Source organism: Nuphar pumila, chromosome 10 (assembly GCF_984573655.1).
Source record: "Nuphar pumila chromosome 10, dmNupPumi1.hap1.1, whole genome shotgun sequence".
Lineage (NCBI taxonomy): Eukaryota > Viridiplantae > Streptophyta > Magnoliopsida > Nymphaeales > Nymphaeaceae > Nuphar > Nuphar pumila.
The window spans coordinates 94911699-94933593 of record NC_143258.1 but is presented as its reverse complement, the minus strand read 5'-3'; the positions used below and the strand labels follow the sequence as shown (position 1 = coordinate 94933593).

At 39.3% G+C, this 21895-nt stretch overlaps 1 protein-coding gene across 1 annotated transcript; it reads right to left on the bottom strand.

Moving 5' to 3' along the window:
• Window positions 1-8841: 8841 nt before the first annotated feature.
• On the bottom strand, window positions 8842-16299 carry LOC149827440 (uncharacterized). The gene is made up of 6 exons (XM_090019368.1): window positions 15451-16299; window positions 14969-15180; window positions 12470-12764; window positions 12293-12378; window positions 11550-11641; window positions 8842-9770 (listed from the first exon to the last, which is right to left on the bottom strand). Exons 1-6 carry the CDS (start codon window positions 15763-15765, stop codon window positions 9523-9525), a joined length of 1248 nt encoding a protein of 415 aa, XP_089875494.1. The 5' UTR covers window positions 15766-16299; the 3' UTR covers window positions 8842-9522.
• Between the last annotated feature and the right edge of the window lie 5596 nt (window positions 16300-21895).

Genomic DNA, 21895 nt, shown 5'->3' with positions numbered 1-21895 from the left:
GAAAGACTTCTGATTTTTCAAATAATAAGTAGAGATACATATACCATGAGTAATCGTCTATAAAGGTGACAAAATATTTTTTACCCGTATAACACGGTGAAAAAGGGCCGCAGACATCCGTATGCACTATTTTTAACTTTTCATTGCTGCGTTTGACATCTTTCTTATATGTGTTAGACTGCTTAGCCTTTATGTAGTCAACACATGGCTCTATATTCGTAAAATCAAGGGATCCAAGGATTCCCTCTTTCACGAGTCTTTGGACTCTCTCTTTCGAGATATGTCCTAATCTTCGATGTCAAAGCAAATAGGATTGATTATCCTTTAGACCACGTTTATTGCTAATCATTGTGTTCTCAATGGAGTGAGATTCCTGAATTTGGAGTTTGGTTCTTAATCGATACAAATCATCACGCATATATGCATAACTTATATTCATTGAATTTTTCATAATAATAAGTTCAGATTTTTCAAATTTAAATATAAAGTCAAACTTATCAAGTTTTGAAATTGAAATTAGGTTTCGACTATAAGATTGAACATAAAAAGTATCGACCAAATCCAATATAAATCCCGACTCCAACACAATTCTGCAGGTCCCAACGCTCTTAACATGCGAACGCATCTTATTTTCTGAGAAGATGCTTCTTTCATGCTCCGTTCGTTCTCTTTTGTTCAGAAATGCCTGCAAAGCGTTGGCAATGTGCACCGTGGCACCAGAATCAATCCACCAACTATGCAATGGAACATGAATTAGATTGCACTCATGAGAAACGAATGACTTATTACCTTTATTTTCGAGCCACTTCTTGAAGTTCAAACAGTCCACCTTCTTATGCCTCTTCTTTTTGCAGAAGAAACACTTTATAGAAGGGCCTCCTAACTGGGATCTAGCTTTCGCCCGAGAGTTTGAACTCTCCCCAGTGGCTCTCTTTTGATTCTTTCTTTTAAAAGAGCTTTTCTTTGGCCTCGACCTCTGTTTATCCTTATGAGAGGTCATATGTGCACTTGACACCCTCTCACCCTTCAATCTTTCATCTTCCTCAACACACTTAGCCAATAGGTCATTAAAAGACCACTCATCATTATGTGTGTTGTAGAAGATTTTAAAGGGTCCATACTCAGTAGGTAACGAGGTTAAGATCAGATGGACTAAGAAGGAGTCAGAGATGACGAACTTCATGTCATTCAGTTGAGTCGCAATATTCCTCATTTCCAAAATGTGTTGTCGGATGTGACTGTCACCAACATATTTCATAGACACTAATTTGGACATGAGCGTACTAGCCCTTACCTTATTAGAAGTGACGAATTGAGCCTCAATGGCTCCCAGAAATTCCTTCACAGTCCTACAATGAGGAATGACGCCTCGAATATTTTTAGCCACCCGAGAGTGCAAAAGCAACAGGCTAAGTCTGTTCGAGTGCTCCAACTTCTCAGAGGCAGCCTTCTGATCGGCTGCGCTTTGCAAGAGCGGGAGGTTCGTCAATTCTAAGGGCCAGATCTAAATCCATATAGCCCAAAGTGAATACTACTATTTCTTTTCAATCAGAAAAATTCGATCCGTCTAAGATAGGGATATTACTTGAACCGTCGATATAGAAGAAACCTGATAAATCAAGAAATGAAAATAGAAAGACATTACTATTATTGCTCAGACGAGACTCGTGTTGAAAAGGTAAAAGTGAGACCCTTTATTTTTCACCTTTTCTGAGACAAGCATAGTTGAGCCATTATCGTTTCACTTTGGTGAAAATGACAATACTCATAATTGCTTCGTCTCTTCAATTCTCAAGGAATTGACTTCAGTTGGTGAAACTAGTAGACCATGAATCCAGAGGCAATTCAGCACTGTACCTTTGAGTACGAACATGTTTCATGGGTTGAAATACACATCTACTATCACGCCTTGTGTAAATTTGGAACACAACAACCTACCTTTGGATAGAATCGATGTTTCATAAATTCACACACAATCATAATTACGAATCTTAATACGGTCCAAAGAATCCTTAATTAACACGACTCAGATCACTTTGGTGATTACATGAATCGGTCAACCAAGATCTTTTACTGAAAATCCTATTCGTATTATGGAGCACGCCCATGCATACATTTTAATGCATGTATATTCATGACATAATATCAGTTCATACTTCAACAAAAATGCATAAACTAATTGTCATGAATTTAGTTACAATTCATGCTTAAATTTATCATGTACAACTTAACCAATACAAAATACATAAACTAACATGTATAAGTCATGCATTATTTAAAACAAACACTTTATAAAGCATGAAAAATAACAAAATCATACTCATATAGGTAAAACACATGGTCCTCAAGTAGGAACCGGTCTAAAAACACTCTGAACCGGTCTGAAACCGTCCCGAACCGGTCATCTAATGGTCCGAACTGGTTCTAAACCTTATAAACTGATACTTAATATGAACAAAAGTTCATAAAACCCTATAACCGTATGCCAAAATCCTTGTATCTCTTTATATTTATGAAAACAGGGTCTCAACATCTCAGAACCGGTGAAAAACTGGAAAGAACCAGTAAAAAACGGTTTCGAAAAGGGTCGGATCAGGTTCCTGATCCGATTCAGTCTTAATAGTGTTCGGATCCTGCATTACATGGATCTGATCCGGTTTAAATGAGATCTGGGTCTGACCCGACCCAAACTTAATACAGGTCGGACCCGGCCCGAACTAAAAAACCCGTGTTAGACCCGGTCCAAAACAGACCTGGGTCGGACCCGGTCCATAACAGAACCGGGTTAGACCCGTGTCGGACCCGGTCCATCACAAAACTGGGTTAGACCCGGTCCTAAATGGACCCGGGTTCGACCCGATCCAAACCGGATCCCGGGTACGACCCGGTCCATAACAAAATCGGGTTAGACCCGGTCCTAAATGGACCCCGGGTACGACCAGACTCTTAATGGGTCCGGATAAGACCCGATCCAAAAGCAGAACCGGGTTAGACCCAGTCCTAAATGGACCCGGGTCAAACACGATCCGAGAGAAAGACCCGATTCTTTCCGGATCAGACCCGGACCCGGTACTATTATGGGTCCGGGTTAGATCCAAAAAGTGAATAGCAGACCCGATCCACCCAAAAGGGTTTGGATCGGGTCTGTCATCGGGTCTTCTCGCTGGACCCGATCCGGTCCCTTTATAAAAAAATTAAACAAAAACCCAATGGGTTTCTGTTTAATTTTTAGGGAAACCGAAAAGGGGTTTCCACCCTTTTCGGTTTCACGGCGACCCACGTCGCCGTCACGACGACTGAGCCCGGTGGCCGGCGACCTGCGTCACCCCACGGTGACGCCGATCCGGTGACAACCCCCCGTCAAAAGACGTCGCCCCACGACAACGCTTCGTGGCCTCGTCGTCCAATTGCAGAAGACCGGCACGGCCTGCCAGTCCGGCGGCAGCCCCGGCGACATTAGCAAGGCTGCCGCCGACCAATGGCTGCTCTTGCCGGCAAAACGCCCCACGGCGAACCCACCCTCCGACGACAGGTAAGGAATTAAATTTTTTTTTATTGTCGCCGGTTTACAGGTCACTCCGGCGATGAGGTGGGGTAACCTGGGCGCCGGCAAGACCACCGTTGTCACCTCTGCAGTTTTCCGACAAAAGCCCCTTGCCCAACGGCTGAAATGAAAAATAGAAGAGAAAAAGAGGGTTTTTTAGGAGACGGCTCACTGGCAGAGGGGTAGCCCAATGGCCACAGGCGATTCGGGGGTTTTACATCTGCAGCTTATCGGTGGTTGTCGCCCCACGACGACTCCACCGACGCCAAATCGCTGAAACGGCCTATACATCCATACGCAACGGAAATGTGTAGCAACGTGGGCCCATAACCCAATGTTGTCGAAACCCTGTAAAATTAGCAATGACAGGAAGCGTATCTGAATTCGCCATAGTTCGTGTAGGAAGTTCGGCGTTCTCCTCAGCCGGTCGACGCCCACAATGAGCCCAGGCCTTAGATCGACGATGAGCAGGACCCTTTCCGCTCAGTCTGAATGCGAAACAGTATATTGGCAGGAAAATGCTATGAACACTCATCATCTTCGCAGCCTCCTAACCCTTTATATAATGGGAAAATAAGGCAGTTACGTGAATGCGGTCTCTCCACATTCATCGTAACTCCCACCCACTAACCACATTATTTGGCCACTAATGTGACCCACTAATGGCTGTAGTGTGATTGGACCCTTAAACCCAAAATGTCCAACACTAAACCCCTAGTCCACGAAACCTTAAAAACAAGGAGACCTTAAGCTGCAACATTTTAAGCAGCAATCTCCTTTGAGAAAAAGAAAAAATGAAATTTCTAGTCTCAACGATGCCAAAAGATTGCAGCAGATGCAGCTGTAAAAATGTCTATAACTATACAAGATTTCTTCGTAGCTTTGCACCAAAAAGGTAGAAACAAGTAGACCATAAAAAAAAATCCTAGTAGCAAATGGGTAGCATAACCAGAAACTAGATAGAAATTTCAAGAAACAAAAAGAGAAAACTAGATAGAAATTTCAAGAATCAGGATCAGTTCCCATTGCAAAAAGGGGAAAGGGACAACTACCAGTGGCCTCACCTTTTGCCCACAAATTTGAAGATTGATCTCTGAGTGGCTCAGATGGGCAACAATGATCTCAGAGTTTGTCAGGTGCAGCCGTCCAAAGTGGGTTCAACAGACGGAAGAAGAAAAGCGACAAAGCTGGCTTTGTGCAAGGGGCATCTGCAATGGGCATACAACTGTGATGGTCGGTGGCGATGCCCCTGGTAATGGTGCGAAAATGGCGGTGGTGGTGGCCAGTGGTGAGGTGGCCACCGTGACACCAAACAAGAAAAGTGAAAGAGAGTTCACGGTGGTGGTGGTGCCACCGTGTGTGTGTGTGTGTGTGTGTGAGAGAGAGAGAGAGAGAGAATGGGAAGGGAGGGGGGACCTCGTGAATGAAAATAAAAAGGGAGAGGAGTGGGGTTTAAATAGTTAAAATGGAAGAGGGAGGGTAGTATGCGAAATAGGTTGACGATGTTAAGTAGTCAGGCGGGATGTGAACGAGTAGGGGTGCAATTGAGGGTGATGGGTTGGGTTTGGATTCAATTGAATCCAAAACCAACTCATTGTGGGTTATGGGACTTGGATTTGGTGTGACCCATTTGGGTCTCATCAAATTCAACATAACATTATATATATATATATAATTTTTTTTATAATATAATAATTATATTAAATACGATTCAATTGGGTCCCGAATGAACTCAAATTATTTTTACTTTATTAGGATCTATTTGGGTTGTAAAGAGATCAAAATCCTCATTTAGCTTTAATAGAGTCTATTTGGGTATCAAATAGGTCCAAATCTCTATTTAGTGTTAGTGAGATCCATTTGGGTCTCAAATGGATCCATCAATCCCATTCACCTTTAATGAGATCCATAATTAGGTCTCAAATATATCCAAACTATTTTTACTTTGGTGAGATCCATTTGGGTCTCCAAATAGATCTGAAATCAAGTTTTTCCTTAAGAGATCCGTTTGGGTCAACAATGAATCCAAATCCTTCCTGAGACCCATTTAGGTCTCAAATGGATCTAAAACTCTCTCATATCTGGTTTAAACCCTAACATGGTTCTAAACCTTACTCGAACCCATTTGGGTTGAACCGAATTGTTTAGAGATCCATATCTGGATACTTAGGATCCAATTGATCCAATGTACTTATTCAGACAATTCAAACTTACGTTTGTGATGGTTGATCATCTAATATATCTATTGATGTCTAGATCCAAATACCTCATCTTGAACCTCATAAATCTCTAATTAAATTTGCTAATTAATAATAAATTATCATAATTAAAAATAACTTGTTAATTATTTCAAATTCACCATTATGGACCAAAATTCAAATAGGTAAAATTCTCTATATCTCATTACAATATTTGATAAAGTTTTTAGATATTACAGGTTCAGTTTTGGATCCTGACTGAAACTAAATTGGATCCAATCCAGTCTCTTCCTGACTGGAGCTGAACTGAATCCAGTCTAGTTTATCCCGAACTGGACTAGTTATGTATCCCGACTAAAAATGAACTGGATCCAGTCTAGTCCTTTTCTTACTAGAATAGAACTGTATTGACCCAGTTTGTTTTCAGTTGAAACCGTTTAGTTTTAGTTCAATTACATCAAACTGGATATGGATTTACATCAGTTAGTGAGCAAATCTGACATGTGAGTTGAAATAACCAAATTACCCTTGTATACGTCATCCAATATCAAGTTAGTAAAACGAGCATAACTTTGCACTCCGAACACAAACTTGAGTAAAGTTTGGTATGTTGGATTTGTATCGCGGAGAGGAATCTGTTTGTCCTATGGTTACAACCAAATTGAGGATAAAAAATTGAGGTATGCCAGACCACCTCAAGATGAGTATTTTGGTAATTTTGATAAAATATAAAGAATGACTGTTTATTAATATGAACATGCTTGAGTGATCTTCAGGCTCTATTATTAGAGCTATGTGAGACTCGAATGTAAACTAGAGTTTAATGGTTGTATTCGAGGTAAGGGATATTATAAGCATGTCTAGTTAATAATGAACAATGCTTTTGTCTGCATGTATGAGATAGTTACATGAATTATATATACTTAAGAATGTAGTCTATTATGAGAAATTTACTTTAGATAGAAAGAAAATGAACTTGAGATAGTTTACGTGGGAAACAAGAGTTACATAAAATATCTTAAGGGTTATTTTCACACAATGAGTATGACTCTATGCAAATCAAGATGTAGCATAAACCAAGAACCTTAGGGGGCATGTATAGCTCCTCAGTTTGACCCTTCGGCTAGCTACCGGTGGGGCATTTTTCACTACAGTGCCTAGTGATTTCGGTCGAGATTGCTGAGAGAGGTTCATAGTCTGACCAACATCATAGAATTGGGGTATTTTACATGGGTTGCTATGCCCATTGTAGGCTATTACTAGTATAGTCAATCTAGTATAGTAGTTAGCATTAAGTGGATGATAACCTGTGAGTGAGAAAATTAATAGGTGAAATTAAAAAAGACAAACCTGTGTGTTCAGTGATGAAAACTAAATTAAGACTAGAGGCTTAGAACCCATTATGGTTGTAAGTCAAAGTCTTAAATTGTTTATAATTATTCCTTACTGAGTTTTATACTCACCCCCTTAATAATTATAACTTTAGGTTCATGATATCTACCTGAGGCAGGTTGACATAGCTGCTTTCATCCACAGGTGTTCGTAGATGGCAAGAGAGTCGCATACAGACTTTTACTTTACTGTCTTTATTTATTGAACCTTATGTAAATATGTGCTTTTGATTTGGATGATGTAACTGATATGACCTTAGTTATGAGATTATGGTATTTTAATTTTGAAAAAAAAATTATGTCATGTTTTCTTTGGGCACACTGCACTTTTTCTTTAGAAAGTGCTACCCACGAACTCGGACTCGAGAGGTCCTAAATCAGGGTGTTATAAAGTGTTATAAGAGTCAGGTTTCACATAAAACCTACATCATTAATGAGTGGTTCAATAAAGTAAAGATCGGTCTCTATTAGTTATAAACATATTTACTACATAAAACATCTTAGGGTTTATTTTCATACAGTGAGTGAGACTCTAGGCAGATCAAAATATAGCATGAACCAAGAACCTTAAGGGGCAGGTATAGCTCCTTAGTCAGACTCTCCAACTAATTACCAGTGGGTCCTCTTTCACTGCAGTGCCTAGTGATTCTGGCCAAGATTGTTCAGAGTGGTTCATAGTCTTACCAACATCGTAGAATTGAGATATTCTACACGAGTTGTTACGCTCATGGTCGACTCACATCAGATTCAAAATTGAGTGAGGTTTGGTGCATTGAATTCATAACGCAGAGAGAAATCTGCTTGCCCTGTGATTCTATCCTCTAACCAAGGGCACAAAAATGGAAGTATGACAGACAATCTCGAGAAGAATATTTTGATAATTTTGATAAAGTATAAAAAATGTTTGTTGATTAATATGAGCATGTTTGTGTGATAATCAGATTCTATTATTAAAGCAATGTGAGACTCGAGTTAGCTACCATGGAGAAAATGATTTCATGTCTTCAATATAATATGTATAATTAAAAAAATGTTATATTTTAGACAATAATACATATACTGAGACTAAGAATATAGAATAACATTCATAAGAATAGCACTGAGTATTTGAGTAATTTTCTTGAATCTCTTTTTTGTTGCAAGATTCGAGTTACCTTAGCATGCTTACTTAACCCCATAAATCTCGTAAGATGCAAAAGATGAAAATGACTACCTGATACCCATACCAGAGATGTAAAGACATTACATCAATTTCAAGACACTATCGAGATAGAGACACTACATTTTCTGCATGTTTCTTAGATATTTGTGAATATCATACCCTAAGAATATTCTAAGAAATTTACTTTAGATAGAGGAAAAATGAACTTAAAATAGTTGACGTGGGAAAACAAATTATCATCATTTGAATCATCATGCGCAGGGATGGTAGTCATATTTGCAAAATGCAGAGTCAATGGCTTTTAAGTTTTCAATGAAGTCACGTGAATTCATATTTACCAAGCCAACAGTAAAACCAAAAGCTTCCTTTTATCATCTAATACCAATGCTGAGCATTACGTGAATGCAGTTTCATTCAAATTCAAATTCGGTCAGATATCCAACCCAATTCTGAACCATTGACAACTATTACATTCTCAAAACGAGTCTCGCCACCAAGAGTCATTCATCGTACTGGACAACAAAGAAAATCACGCAACAGAATAGCTTAGCTTAGCAAGTATCCAAACTAAATTTCTTTATATAATTTATAGCATAGTTCAGAACAGAGAAAGATGAGAGAGATCAAACACCGTGAGAGGCGCACTCAAGTCTTCTCTCATCATATATCATCAAAATACCAAAATTCTCTTGAAGCAAGTAACAAATAAGCCATTAATTTAACAGACATAAAATCCTGAAAACGCTTCTTGACAATCAATACTGCGCAGAAGTAAACGAGAAACTTTGCTGGTCGACACCTTTGCAGATCAAAAATAGATCAAATGGACACGATCCAAGCATAAAAAAAACTAGGTGGCTGCCTTGATAGATACAAGCTGATTTTTGACATTTGCAAGCAGCAGTAAAAACATAATTGCCTGCTTGACATTGCAACTACCATTGCCCTTTTCTGGTCTTTATTCGCTTTTTCACTTGCACAGAGATCACACTTCTTTTGTCTCACTTTTTTTCCTTTTTCATGTAGTTTTTTTCTTTTTTTTTTCTCCCATCTTTTACTGGAATACAGGAAATGCAAATCCACTAGGCAAACTGCATGATTCTATCGATCCAATATTGACAAGTCTGGATGTCACGTGGATGATGTGGTGGATCTCTGACAGTGGGCTTGTTTTGCTATCCAACAGAGTGAAAGGAACTTCAACGTTTTGTGCTGCTCAATTGTCATCTATCTCCGCAACATGCCATGTGAAGCAAAAAACTGGAAATCTGGATGAACAACCTGAAGCAGCCTCAACCAGTTGTCAGCGGCTTGCAGCAAGGAGCTTGCCTGCTGCTGCTCACTTCCTCCATTTGGAATCCACACAGAACCCTTGAATTTGTATGATGCCGAACCAAAGATGGGCAGAGATATCATGGAAGAGCCCTGGAATGTGTGCACAGAGTTCACAATTGGGGGCTGATCACCGCCTGAACCTGCATCCGGTAAGCAAGAAACTTCTCAGCTGAACCAATATAAATAGTGCATGCACCAGAATTTACAAGAACAATGCTGACAACATCAGGATAACCAAACTAGCAGACCAGCCTGATCTTTACTGATATGGATTCTAAGATGATTGAGCACAGAGATATAGCAGATGGCCTTTCCTTATCATGAGTCTTCTCATGCTTATTCAAAGAACTTCTCATGTTTGTGAATCATCAGGATAACCAACTATACTCGTGATTTGTGAATCATGGTTAAATTATTTGTTCATATCATGCATTATTCACTATTGATTGCATAATTATTCTATCTGATATTTATTTTATTTTTATTTTTAATTTTATCTTCCTTGAATTTTGAAGTCCTTTCCCATCCATCTTATGATATGCACGATAAACCTGTGCTTTGGAACCTCCCGACGCACACTATGACATTCTTTTTATAGCATCACATCAATGTTCACCAATTGAAGCTAAACCTTCATAGGTAACTACTCAATTCATGAAGTTAAGTTGTTGCCTATGTCACATGGGTGCGGGTGCGGGGGTGCGGCACTTTCAAAAAACTTGGGTGCGGCAAAAAAAAATTATATATATATATATATATATATATATATATATATATATATATATAAAATTGTGCAGGGGAGCGGTCGAGCTGATGAGTTGTGGAGCCTGATTCAGGGTTTTTGCCCTTGCAGAAAGGGGGGTCCGGGGGGCTGCCCCCCGGAACAATTTTTTTTTAATAAAAAAATTGGACACAAATTTTTTTAATAAAAAAATTGGACACAATTTTTTTTAATAAAAAAGTTGGACACAAATGACCCTGGGTGCGGTCAACACACCCGGGGTCGGGTTGACCGCATCCGGTGCCGCACCCGCACCCGCGTCGAGTTGCCTCGACGCGGGTGCGGCACCCTGCTAGCCGAATCCCTGTGACATAGGTTGTTGCATAGCTTACTCTCAATAGATGAAACAAGGAATGATGATGTGATGACATATATCATTATCAAGTGATCATAATCAAGTCAACAGTTATCATGCATGAGAACCTAGACCAGTCAGGTTCTTTTTATGTTTTTTCCAGCAAGCTTGTCACCAGGATCAGCTATTAGCCATTAAAACAGAATTCCATTCCATTATTTCTTTTTCCTTTTTTCTTTTTGGAGAAAGAGGGAAGAATTCTGTTACAAATTATGCAAAGTGAATTCAATGAGACTTTGAACCATCATTCACCATAGAGGACAGGCTTTGACATCAATTGCTTCATTTCCTTTTTTTTAGCAGACAAATATTCTTGAGGATCTCCTGGTGACTCTGGAGCTTTTATACAAACAAGCAAGTTCAAAATTGGTTTAATTGTGATGGGCAACTGGCAGGCAGGCCGCCGACATCTCATCAGTAAAAGGAAAGAGGTGCCAAATTGACACTTGTTAAATGTACGCCCCTTAAACTTTTGCATGGTTTACTTTGTTGCCTTTTTTGGTGGATGCAAATCAATAATTTACCCAATGACATATGCAAAACTACTACTACCATTAGCACTGTAATAATATTTTTAAGCATACATCAAAGCGTTCATATCAAATAACTCGCTAAGTTCAAACAATGAAAAAACTGCAGGCACTGGAAAATGATCACACGGTTGCCATAAAGGCCGTAGCCACGTTATTGCAGATATAAGCATTTAAGGACTTGCCAGATGATACATTTGAGCAAAAAAAATGCAGAAAAGGATGAGAAATGAATGAAAGGAAACATAATTACCACTCGTAGGCGTTGAGAGAGAATGATAAGTCAAGAAACAAGCATCTAAATCCTTTAATGTTGGTCCTGTTGGTATTCTATATATTGGATACCTGCATGGTAATTATAACATTCGATAAAGGACAAGAAATAATACTAGAAGTAACAAAGGTTGACCCACTCACCAAAAAAAGGAAAAATAAATGGATACAATAACATGAACACATCTCAAATACCAACTAATTCTTTATTTCAAAATGGCACCTAACTTCTCAGCATAATAAAAAAATGCACCCAACTTACAGAAATTTTCAAAAAGGCACCAAAGTTTTGTTTATGTATATCAAAATTCAAAAGAAAACTTTTTAAAATTAGCTTAACTTGCTGCTAGCTTTCCACACTGTTCAAGTGCCCACCAAACCTCTAGCATGGGTTAAGCAAAACAAGAGAACCAGGTAACCGAATGAAGCTAACCATAGCATCTGTAACTATAAGAATAATTTACCTATGCCAAAAAAACGTGACCACCTTAACTCCACCCTTGAATCCTCTAAAGGGGTAAAATTGTAAAACCACATTTAATATCAGCCCAAAGATTTAAGCTAATAGTAATATGGAACTGGTGGCACTTGCCTCATGTTAATAAATGTAAGCCGCATCTGAAGTGTATACAAACTTTGGTGTACATCACTAGGGAGTAAAAGTTTGCTGGATATATGAAAACTGAATTCACTCAGTATATAAAAATTCAAAATGGAACTTACCACGCTACAGACATCCAGCTCGCTGGCAGCAAATCACAACTTCTGAGTACCTTCAGGTCAGGGAATCTACGAGCAAGGTCTGCAATCTGTGATGCATATATATGTTAGGGGAAAAAAGAAAACAACAACCCACTTGTGTGCATCAAACAAAAGCGAGTAAAATAGAGAAGGAATTACCTTGTCTGCTAATGGTTCACGGCTATATGGTGGATCTTGTTCAAGAAACTCAAATAGAAGGCAAGGTGCTTGAGAATTTCCACCATCACTGTCATCACTAGAAAATCCTTCCTGAAAAGCAACATGCTTTTGCCTTGCAGATAATCTGTCCATTCTAAGAGTGGCCTCTGCTGCAGGATGGTGTCGGTTCCACTGCTCCCTTGAATACTTCAAACCCCTTTCGAATTCACAATCACTGCTTCCATCACTACTGGAATCTCTATAATAATCACCATCACTATCCTCACCAGGACGTCTGTATAACAACCAAGAAATCCAAACTTTTTGAGTTTCAGGCAGCAATAGCAATTGAATATATCATTCCATACACCAGATAAAGCAAGAAAACTTGGCTGAACCTTGGTACCTTCAAACTCAAGAAACAACCACAAATACATGGCAAGCTGACTAAGCATCAGTAGCATATCTTAACAGAACAGGCAGAAAAAGACAAGTTTGAGTGGTAAATCATAATCTCTCTCTCTCTCTCTCTCTCTCTCTCTCTCTCTCTCGTGATTGGAGTCATCACTTAAAAGTTAAAAGAATCAGAACCTCGAAATGGATTGGACATGGTTAAACAAACATGCTTTGAATGTTTTTGTTTTGATCATAAAAGACTTGATTTTTTTTGTGTAATTTTGGTGCATCGTGAGCCATCAATATTTAGGTTACTTGAAAAACCTGTCTACACATCAAAACCTCTGAATCATGTTCTCCACCAAAGAGACTACAGGGATCACATATGCAACATTGGATCCACAAAACATTTTGCGCAAACACTGGAAAATTGATGGGACTGCCAGAATGTACGGTACATCAAGGGTACCAAAGTAGCTTTTGTGTGTGTGTGTGTGTGTGTGTGTGTGTGTGTGTGTGTGTGTGTGTACTGTCTGTTAGCCTAGGTTCCTTGAAAAGCCTGTCTACACATCAAAAGCTCTAAATCATGTTGTCCACTAAGAAGACTACAGAGATCCGATCTGCATGGTCAGATCCACAAACATTCCATGCAAACATTGGAAAATTGATGGGACTACAAGAAAGTACGGTGATCAAGGGTACCAAAGTAGCATGTGTTTGTGTGTATTATCTGTTAGTCTGGTAAAGTAGACCCGCTGGACAAAATCAACAAAGATAGAATTTTTCCTTCCAATGTCATTTGAATTCTGAACACAAGATCTATTGGCCAATCAACAAACCTCAGAAGTGTACTCACATAATTACACATTCGGCTGTCTGGTGTTAAAAGAGGGAACAAAATGAACTTTTGACAGAGAATATATTGAAAATAGGAACTAGAATAAAATAAGAATCCCAATTGCTGTGGACACAATTGAAAATGGGTCGATTCTTTGGAGAGAGCACCCACACAACTCCTTAAACAAGGGGTCTTCTATGCTGTGAGCAATTGATATTTATGCAAGATGGAGAAGGGAACCACTTGGCATCTTTTATCGTTATACCCCTTCTTTAGTAGGCTAAAGAAGCATAGTTGACTGGAATGGAAGCCGAAACAATCACAAACCGCTACCTTTAGGCATGTTTTATGGTTTCTTTGGCAAAAATAATGGTGGAAGGCATTAGGCCCTTTTTTTAGCTTGGTGGACTGTTTTTAGAACAAGAAGGAAGACATGCAGATAATCATCCAGAAGATCCAATGTCCCATTGCACTTGTTACTAAAAACAAGCGAAAGGATTGGATATTACCTAAATCAGAAAGAATTGAAGCCATGTGCTTTTTTGATATTATCCATTTATATATTAGTTTTGTTAATCTCTTTTCTTTTTGACAGTTTATCTTCTATCTGTTTCTTGTTTAAAGAAAAAGTATATTTTGTCAAAATTTTGAAAGCAAAACTTAGTCATATTAAGGAGCTGTAAAATTTAGAATACAAAGATGTACACACAAAAAAACCTGTTTTAATAATGTCGCCGATCTTGAAAGGAACAAAAAAAATGCTGAAATATGTCCCCAAGATAAGACTAAGAGCAATGAAACAGATTGTGCAAGACTGCAACACCAGAACTTTTGAACAACCACAAAAATAAGATACAACTAATGAAGGGGTAGATTAAATGGTAAATAGTTGCTTAGACACCACTTTGACCAAAACAATAAGAAAATAAACATGTGAAATACGGTCACACCTTTGAAGCATTCTCAATACAGACAGAGAACTCATAAAGCAGAATCAACCAATAAGGACTCCACAAACAAGCTTCTTGGCCGACAGTAACCGTACATAGTGCAAAATAATAGTAATGCAATATTCAATGCTACATTCAATACAGACCTGAAACTACGGGAGATGTATACGATAGCCACATCCTACAGACTAACTAATTGACAAGAATGTTCAATCAAAAGACAGCGAAAAGAACTAAAATCCACATAATGACCATAAAACTCTGATACAAAAAGAACAGGAGGGAGGGGAGGGGGGGACAAGAGGCAAAATTTACCTCTGTTTCGTTGTGGTCCTCAAGGATTCAGTATAAATTTGGATAGCAGACAAGTATGGCACGTAGTACTGAACTACAGAATCACTGCCATCCAAGACCAGTGGCACTCCTGCCCCATATGCGCTCCACTCCTTGAAAGATTCCCACAAATCTCCAAGTGTGAAGAAAGGCTGTAACTCGACATCGCAAGTCCTCCATCCCCTCATTCTCGTCTGTGAAACACAAAAAAAAAGTTTAAAAAAAAATGAAAATAATAAAACAAAAATCGCTGCCCAACTTCAGAATGCAATCCAATTCAATTTAAAAAATAACCCAATTCAACAAAAACATCAACAAAAAAAGAGAGGAACGCACTTCATCAAGATTCTAAATGGTTCAGAAACTTAAAAGCGCACCAAAAAAACAAAAAATCATGAAAGCAGAAAAAGAAGTGCAAGGACATAATGAGGACAGACTCGGGAAATTTTTGGTAAAAGGCACACCTTTGACAGATACTGAGCAGGCACGCAAGGCGTCGTCGACTCGAGGAACCGATCAAGGTTCCCGCAGGTGCGTCTCGCCTGCAAGCTCGCCTTAGGCACCGCCGCAGAAATGGGCTTCGAGCATTCCTCCGATCTGGCACGGCTCTCCGGCTCCCGGCTCTTCTGCGCCGCAGCAGCAGCGGGCTTCGGCTCCCCGATTGGGATGCCAGCGCTCCTCAGCGCCCTCTGAAGCTGCTGATTCCGTCGAGCCCTCACCGGATTGTAAAATCTGTCCTCTCCCTGACCCCGCCCCGATTGCAATCCCGTTCCCAACATTCCCAAAAAAAATCAAGAAAACAAAACCGAGAAAAACGAAACGAGAAGGGAACACGCACACACAGCGCGGAAATGATAATGAAAACCCCCCAATTCCGCACCACGCAGACTATGATCTCCCAAGATCGGAGACTTCCAAAGGTGATTAAACAAGGAAGAAATTAGATACGTAACCTTAGCCCAATCCACACTTGAGAGATCACGATCTGCGAACAGGCTCTAAGCTCGGGCGAATGAAAACGAATGTCCTAAATTTTGAAGTTCTATACGAAGAGACAACGATTCTCACAGAGAGAGGGAGAGATCGACTAAAGCGTAAGGAAAGGGGAAAAAAGGAAAAAAAAAAAGAGGAAATAAAAAAAAACGCAAACCCTAATCCTAACGCGTTCAGTAAATCCGAGGCGCAGGGATCGGAGCTCGCGTGAAACCCACGAACTCTGCTCCCTTCCGGACGAAGGATCGATTGCCGGAAACCCTCGCGAGGATCGCACGGAAAGAATTAGGGCAAGAATCGGAGAAGAAAAATGAGCCACCGAGAGAACGAGAAATCTTCAAAAAATATATAAAAAGAAGAAGAAGAAGAGGAAGAAAGGAAATTCCTTTTTTTATTTATTTGTTTTTTTTTAACAAGAACAGGTTGAGAAATGGATTCAGACGAAATCTATTCGTTGGATGATGGGAACAAAAATGTCCCTACACGGATAAGCACTAATTTAATTCAGCACTACGCGGTCTCGTCTTTGCCCCCATTCAAGTACGACGCTGCCCTTGCTTGCTGTTCTCGGATCCAGACCCAACCAAAATTAGTCCACCTCCCCTTTGACCCACAGGGTTTTGTCATCGAGGTTTATGTAGCATAGTGAAATTTTTTTAAAACGGCAAAATATCGGCAGTAAAAAAACTCGGGATATTTTAAAAATTTTCATAAATCTAACATTTTTTGGCAAAATCTTGGTAATAAAAAATAAACTAAAAAATAAATTTTATAAAGACATAAATAAAACACATTTAAAAATAAAAATCTCAGGGGTTTTCATGATAAATATCGGCTAAAAATGTAATATTGTGATATTTGTCACATTTTGAAAATCTCTCAAGAAATTGCCATTTTAAACTTTAAGGCAACTTCTCATAATATTATCCTGAGATTTTTATAAATCTTGCGATATTTGTCCCAGAGGTATGTAGGGATGCACACGAGCAGAGCTCTAACCGAGATTGACATGTTCAAGCTTGGCTCGTCAACATAAAATGGTGCTCAAGCTTGGTTTGAGCTCGGCCTGAGCCTAAACCACTGCTGTTTAGGCTCGACTCGATTCGTTAAGCTCGGTTCAGTTTGTTAAGCTAGATTCAGGGCGATCTTTAATCGAGTTCGTTCTGAGCCTGAGGCAAGCTCAGGTTGTCTTTCGCACTTTCTAAGCACAACGGACCGAGCTGGCCCCGTCTCGGTCAAGAGAGAGAGAGAGAGAGAGAGAGAGAGAGAGAGAGAGAGAGCTTCTTGCTCATGGACGCCACTGAGAAAACAATTTCACACTTATTGATAAAAAATGACCAAACAGGTCATCACATTAACCGAGAACTCCAAAGAGACACATCAAATAAAAATAAAAATAAAAATAAAAATAAAAATAAAAATAAAAATAAAAATAAAAATAAAATTTGAAATGAAAAAAAAAAACACGAAATCAATTGTTAAAAAAAAAACACTGGAGTAGATTGTAAGTAGGGATGGCAGTGGACCGGGGCGGGGGCGGGGGGACAAGGTCTCCACACCCGCCCTGTTTCAAAATCCGAACCTCCACCCCTGCACGTGGATGGATTTTAACCTCCACCCCTGCCTCCATCCCCGTTTCATGTCCTCCATTCCCGGTCCAAAAGGGGGCGAGGCGGGGCCCGTTTCTCCTTAGTCTATAGTCATTCCTTAAAGGATTGGGGACGTGGCGGGGGAAAATGTAAGTCCATCCCCGCACGGGATAGATTTTAACCTTCATCCCGATCCAAATGGGGCGAGGCGGAGCCCCGTTGTCCCCCGATCCACTGCCATCCCTAATTGTAAGTGAAGCTATCATAATTATCAATCAGGATTATTAGACTTGAGCTCTGCTTCTCCTCCAGTGGCCCAACCCTAACTGCATCCACCCCGACTATGGAACCCGCACATAGTACTGGAAAATTCCTCGTCTTGACGACGACCGATCAGAACAACAAATCTAGAGAATGAAGAAGCAAGAAAATAAGATAAAAAATGACGACATCATAAGCAAAGACAAAAGAGATGATCCGAGCCTGAGAGATAAGGAGACAGGGAGATGGGGAGAGAGGGAAGGGGGTCTTGGAGCCGAGCATGAGAAATAGGAGAGTCTCAGAGACTTAGAGAGAGAGAGAGAGAGAGAGAGGGAAGGAGGTTGAGGGTGTCGGGGCGGGGAGGCCGAGGCCGAGGCCGAGGCCGAGGCAGGGCTGGGGTTTCGAGTTGAGACCGGGTGGAGTGATTTTTTTAATATAATGTATATATTTCATACTATATAAAATATATGAGCCGATACTTATCGAGCTTACCTCAAGCTCAGTTCAAACTCAGCTCGAGCTAAATATAATTTTTTTATGAAAATATTTCGATTTTTATGTTAAGTGTCAATTTTTTTGGCACAATATTTAATAGAATGTTCCTTTATTGTCGTATTTTTCATGCTCTTAATTTATATGTGTTTGCCCAAGAAAGACAAAGAACTTTTTAACGTGTGATGATAGTTTAATGGCGAGCCAAGTGTGATGAGATGGAAAATGGGCCACATTTAAGGGGTGTCAACGGGTCGGGTTTGGTTTGGACCCAGGTAAAACTAGACCTGATCTTGATTTTTGGGTATAGTATCGGGTCCAGACCCAGGTTTAATCAGACATCATAAGAGAAACCATACCTGAACATGAACCAGACTCGGGCCATAACCGTAGGATAGTATTTTTTGTCACTTTTACATTGAAAATTTGCGGGTCTTAATAGGAAATCGTGTCGGGCTTGGGTCTGGTATACAATTTCACAAACTATACCCAGCTCCATGTATTAATTGCACCTTTGGGTCTGGATCTAGGTCTTAATCGAGTCTTCTTATTTATCACCTTACCCAGACCCTTATAGGGTTTGGTCCAGCTCGGGTCCTGGTAAACCCGACCCGTTGAAGCCACATTCGGTTTAGATGTAGGCTGGATACAAAATTTAGAAAATAACTAAATCCACTTGGTGAAATTCACAACAACTTGGTGAAGTTCACAAATCGCCCGGACCAGATGAGCTCTAGGGGTAGAGCTCGTATGGCTATTGGATCTGGACTTGTTTAGATATCTAACTAATCTGTTACAACTTACCTAGATCTGGTTGGACCCTCATATGCATTCGGATCTGGATCTAGGTTTTTGCATCTGAAGTTAGAACAAATCCAAGTCCATACACCTCCAAGATAAAATACATCCAGATCTATAACCGATTAACATAGAAAGTTAAACGGGTTTGGATTTGGTAAAATGCTTTCCCCATAGTATATCTAGGTTGAATATGGTTATCTAGGATTAAATAATGCTTATGTGGGAATTGGACCTGAACTGTATCGATACATAATAATTAGGTTTAATAAGGGTGACATGGATTGATTTGGACATCACCTCATCCACATCCATCTAGCCTTACGTAGCTAATGGCAGAAGGACCAGTTTGAGTTAATGGCAGAAAAGTTCAGGGACTGATTTGTGAAAACGGATAAGCCAGAGACAATTTTGCAAATCACACATAAGACAGGTGGCAGAAACCCCTAGAAAGAATTAGCACCAATACTTTAAAAAATTAATTTAATTTTTGTAGTGACCTAACATATGTCACATATATCTTATCTAGCTAGGGAGTGGGCCATAACATCCCAAGTTAAATGGCATCATGAGTTCAAAACTCAGGGTGCACATTCCATTGTAGAAGCTGAGTGTACTCTCTAGTGGGCAAGGCAAACCTGCGGCTTTATGTTAATGGGCAACCGCTTGTCTATTAGATTATACTATCAATCATGAGATCCAACTATACTGTACATACAAATGAATGATTGTAGTAAATATACTTCGGCCAAAAAAGGTCGCAAATTTTTACTATAGAAATGATTGTAGCAAATATATTTAGGCAAAAAGATGTAAATATTAGCCACTAATGAAGGTAAGAAACTAATGAGTAGAAAATAATCTTTTCTTCAAATTTTTCTAATTTTTTGTAAATCAAATGTTACGGATGTGATATACATGGTTTGTTTATTTGTTTTGAATCATGTATTTATTATAACAAGTAATTAGGTTTTAAAGGGGTTCAAAAATCAATTGCCCCCAATGTGCAGAAATTTCATAACTCAAAAAATCATGTTTTTACATCAGAAAAGCACGATCTAAAGCTTGATCCTTAGCAAACAAACCATGCTGAACATGTCTATGCGGCCAGGTTGAGTCTATACAACCTGCATCTATGATCACTAGCTCATTAGTTCCTTACCTTCATTAGTAACAAATATTTTTCCAGTTAAAAGAACCGCAAATTCTTACTACCTTAGCAATGCAAGATATGATATCTCCCTTCTGTCATTCAATGAGTGCGTATCTGATATTATTTAGCTTGGTAACTGGATTGGGCATTGCGTATTTGAGAAAAAGAGAGATACCACTAGCTTGTTGGTTGGTTTTTTTTTTTTTCTGATGGTTGGGCGCTTAAGGGTTGGGGCTGGATATTTTCTGTTATGTTCTGTTTTTGTTACAGTATTTAGCTCTCTCTCTCTCTCTCTCTCTCTCTCTCTCTCTCTCTTGACTGCAGCTAGTCGTATCTCATCACTTTGCTTGTGTATGTACTGCTTTTTAATATCAATATATATCTTCTTCTTTCAAAAGAAAAAAAAAAGTTAGGGTTAGGTTAATAAAGGGTTCCAATGAGCACGTATGTGATAGGATTAGGTTGAGAAAGGGTTAGGATTGAATTGATTGGTCCCCATCCGTAGAGATGGATTGGGCTCGAAATCTAGACTAATCTCAAAACTGGGTTGATCCTTGGGTAAGAAAAATATGAACATGAATTCCTATATTTACACCATCTTTCAATACAACAACTACGCCTTCATCCCAAAACAATTGGGGTCGGCGATATGAACCAAAAAAGAAAATCATTCTGGGTCTTCCACATGAATCCTTCTCCTCCAATCATTTCTATCCAATGCCATGTCCTCGGTGAGGTTCAAAGCATTCATATCCTTTCCTATCATCTCCATCCAAGTTTTCTTAGGCCTACCCCGACCTCTTTTAACTAATATATTTTCCCATTTCTCTATCCTTCTAACTGGAGCATCATTAGGCCTTCGCCGAATATGTCCAAACCACCATAAACGATTATCTCTCATCTTATTTTCAATAGATGCAACACCTACCTTCTTACGTATCTCCTCGTTTTGAATCTTAGCTTTTATTGTATTTCCACACATCCATCTAAGCATACCCATCTCAGCTACACTCATTTTTTGAATATGATGTCTCCAAACCCATTGAGGTAGGACCTGACAGATGAAGAACAATGAATTTGACTCAAACATCTCATGGTCCTTTTACTTCAAGTCCAACCTTATCCGCCTTATTTGCCATCCCATTGGTAGCGCTCGACTCAAGGATATCTCCAATTAGTGACAATGTCCAATCTCATGAAAATCAAATAACATCAATTCCAATCTGTCCACTGGCAATCCAATGGTTAAAAAAATGTGTTCTTATCCATGCAGTTAATGATGGCATGAATATTTAATAATTTCATTGCTTAATGTACCAAGTGATTTGTATTTATCAAATTAAAGAGAAACTAACCCTTGACTATAGTGCACCAAAATTTCAAAATGCTCTTCTATGCAGGCTTGGATAACCTATGATTGCAGATTCCAAAAAGATATTTACATCATCTTTGAATGATAAGTACAACATATATAGAAAATACTGATGCATCATATATGTTACAGAAACCAAATTATCTCATTGTCTATTCCTTTCATCATGTTTTTTGTTGCTTTAGCCCAATCTTATCCTCTGCACCTTATTTCTCATTCCAATGGCAGCTCTCAGCATAAGATATCCCAAT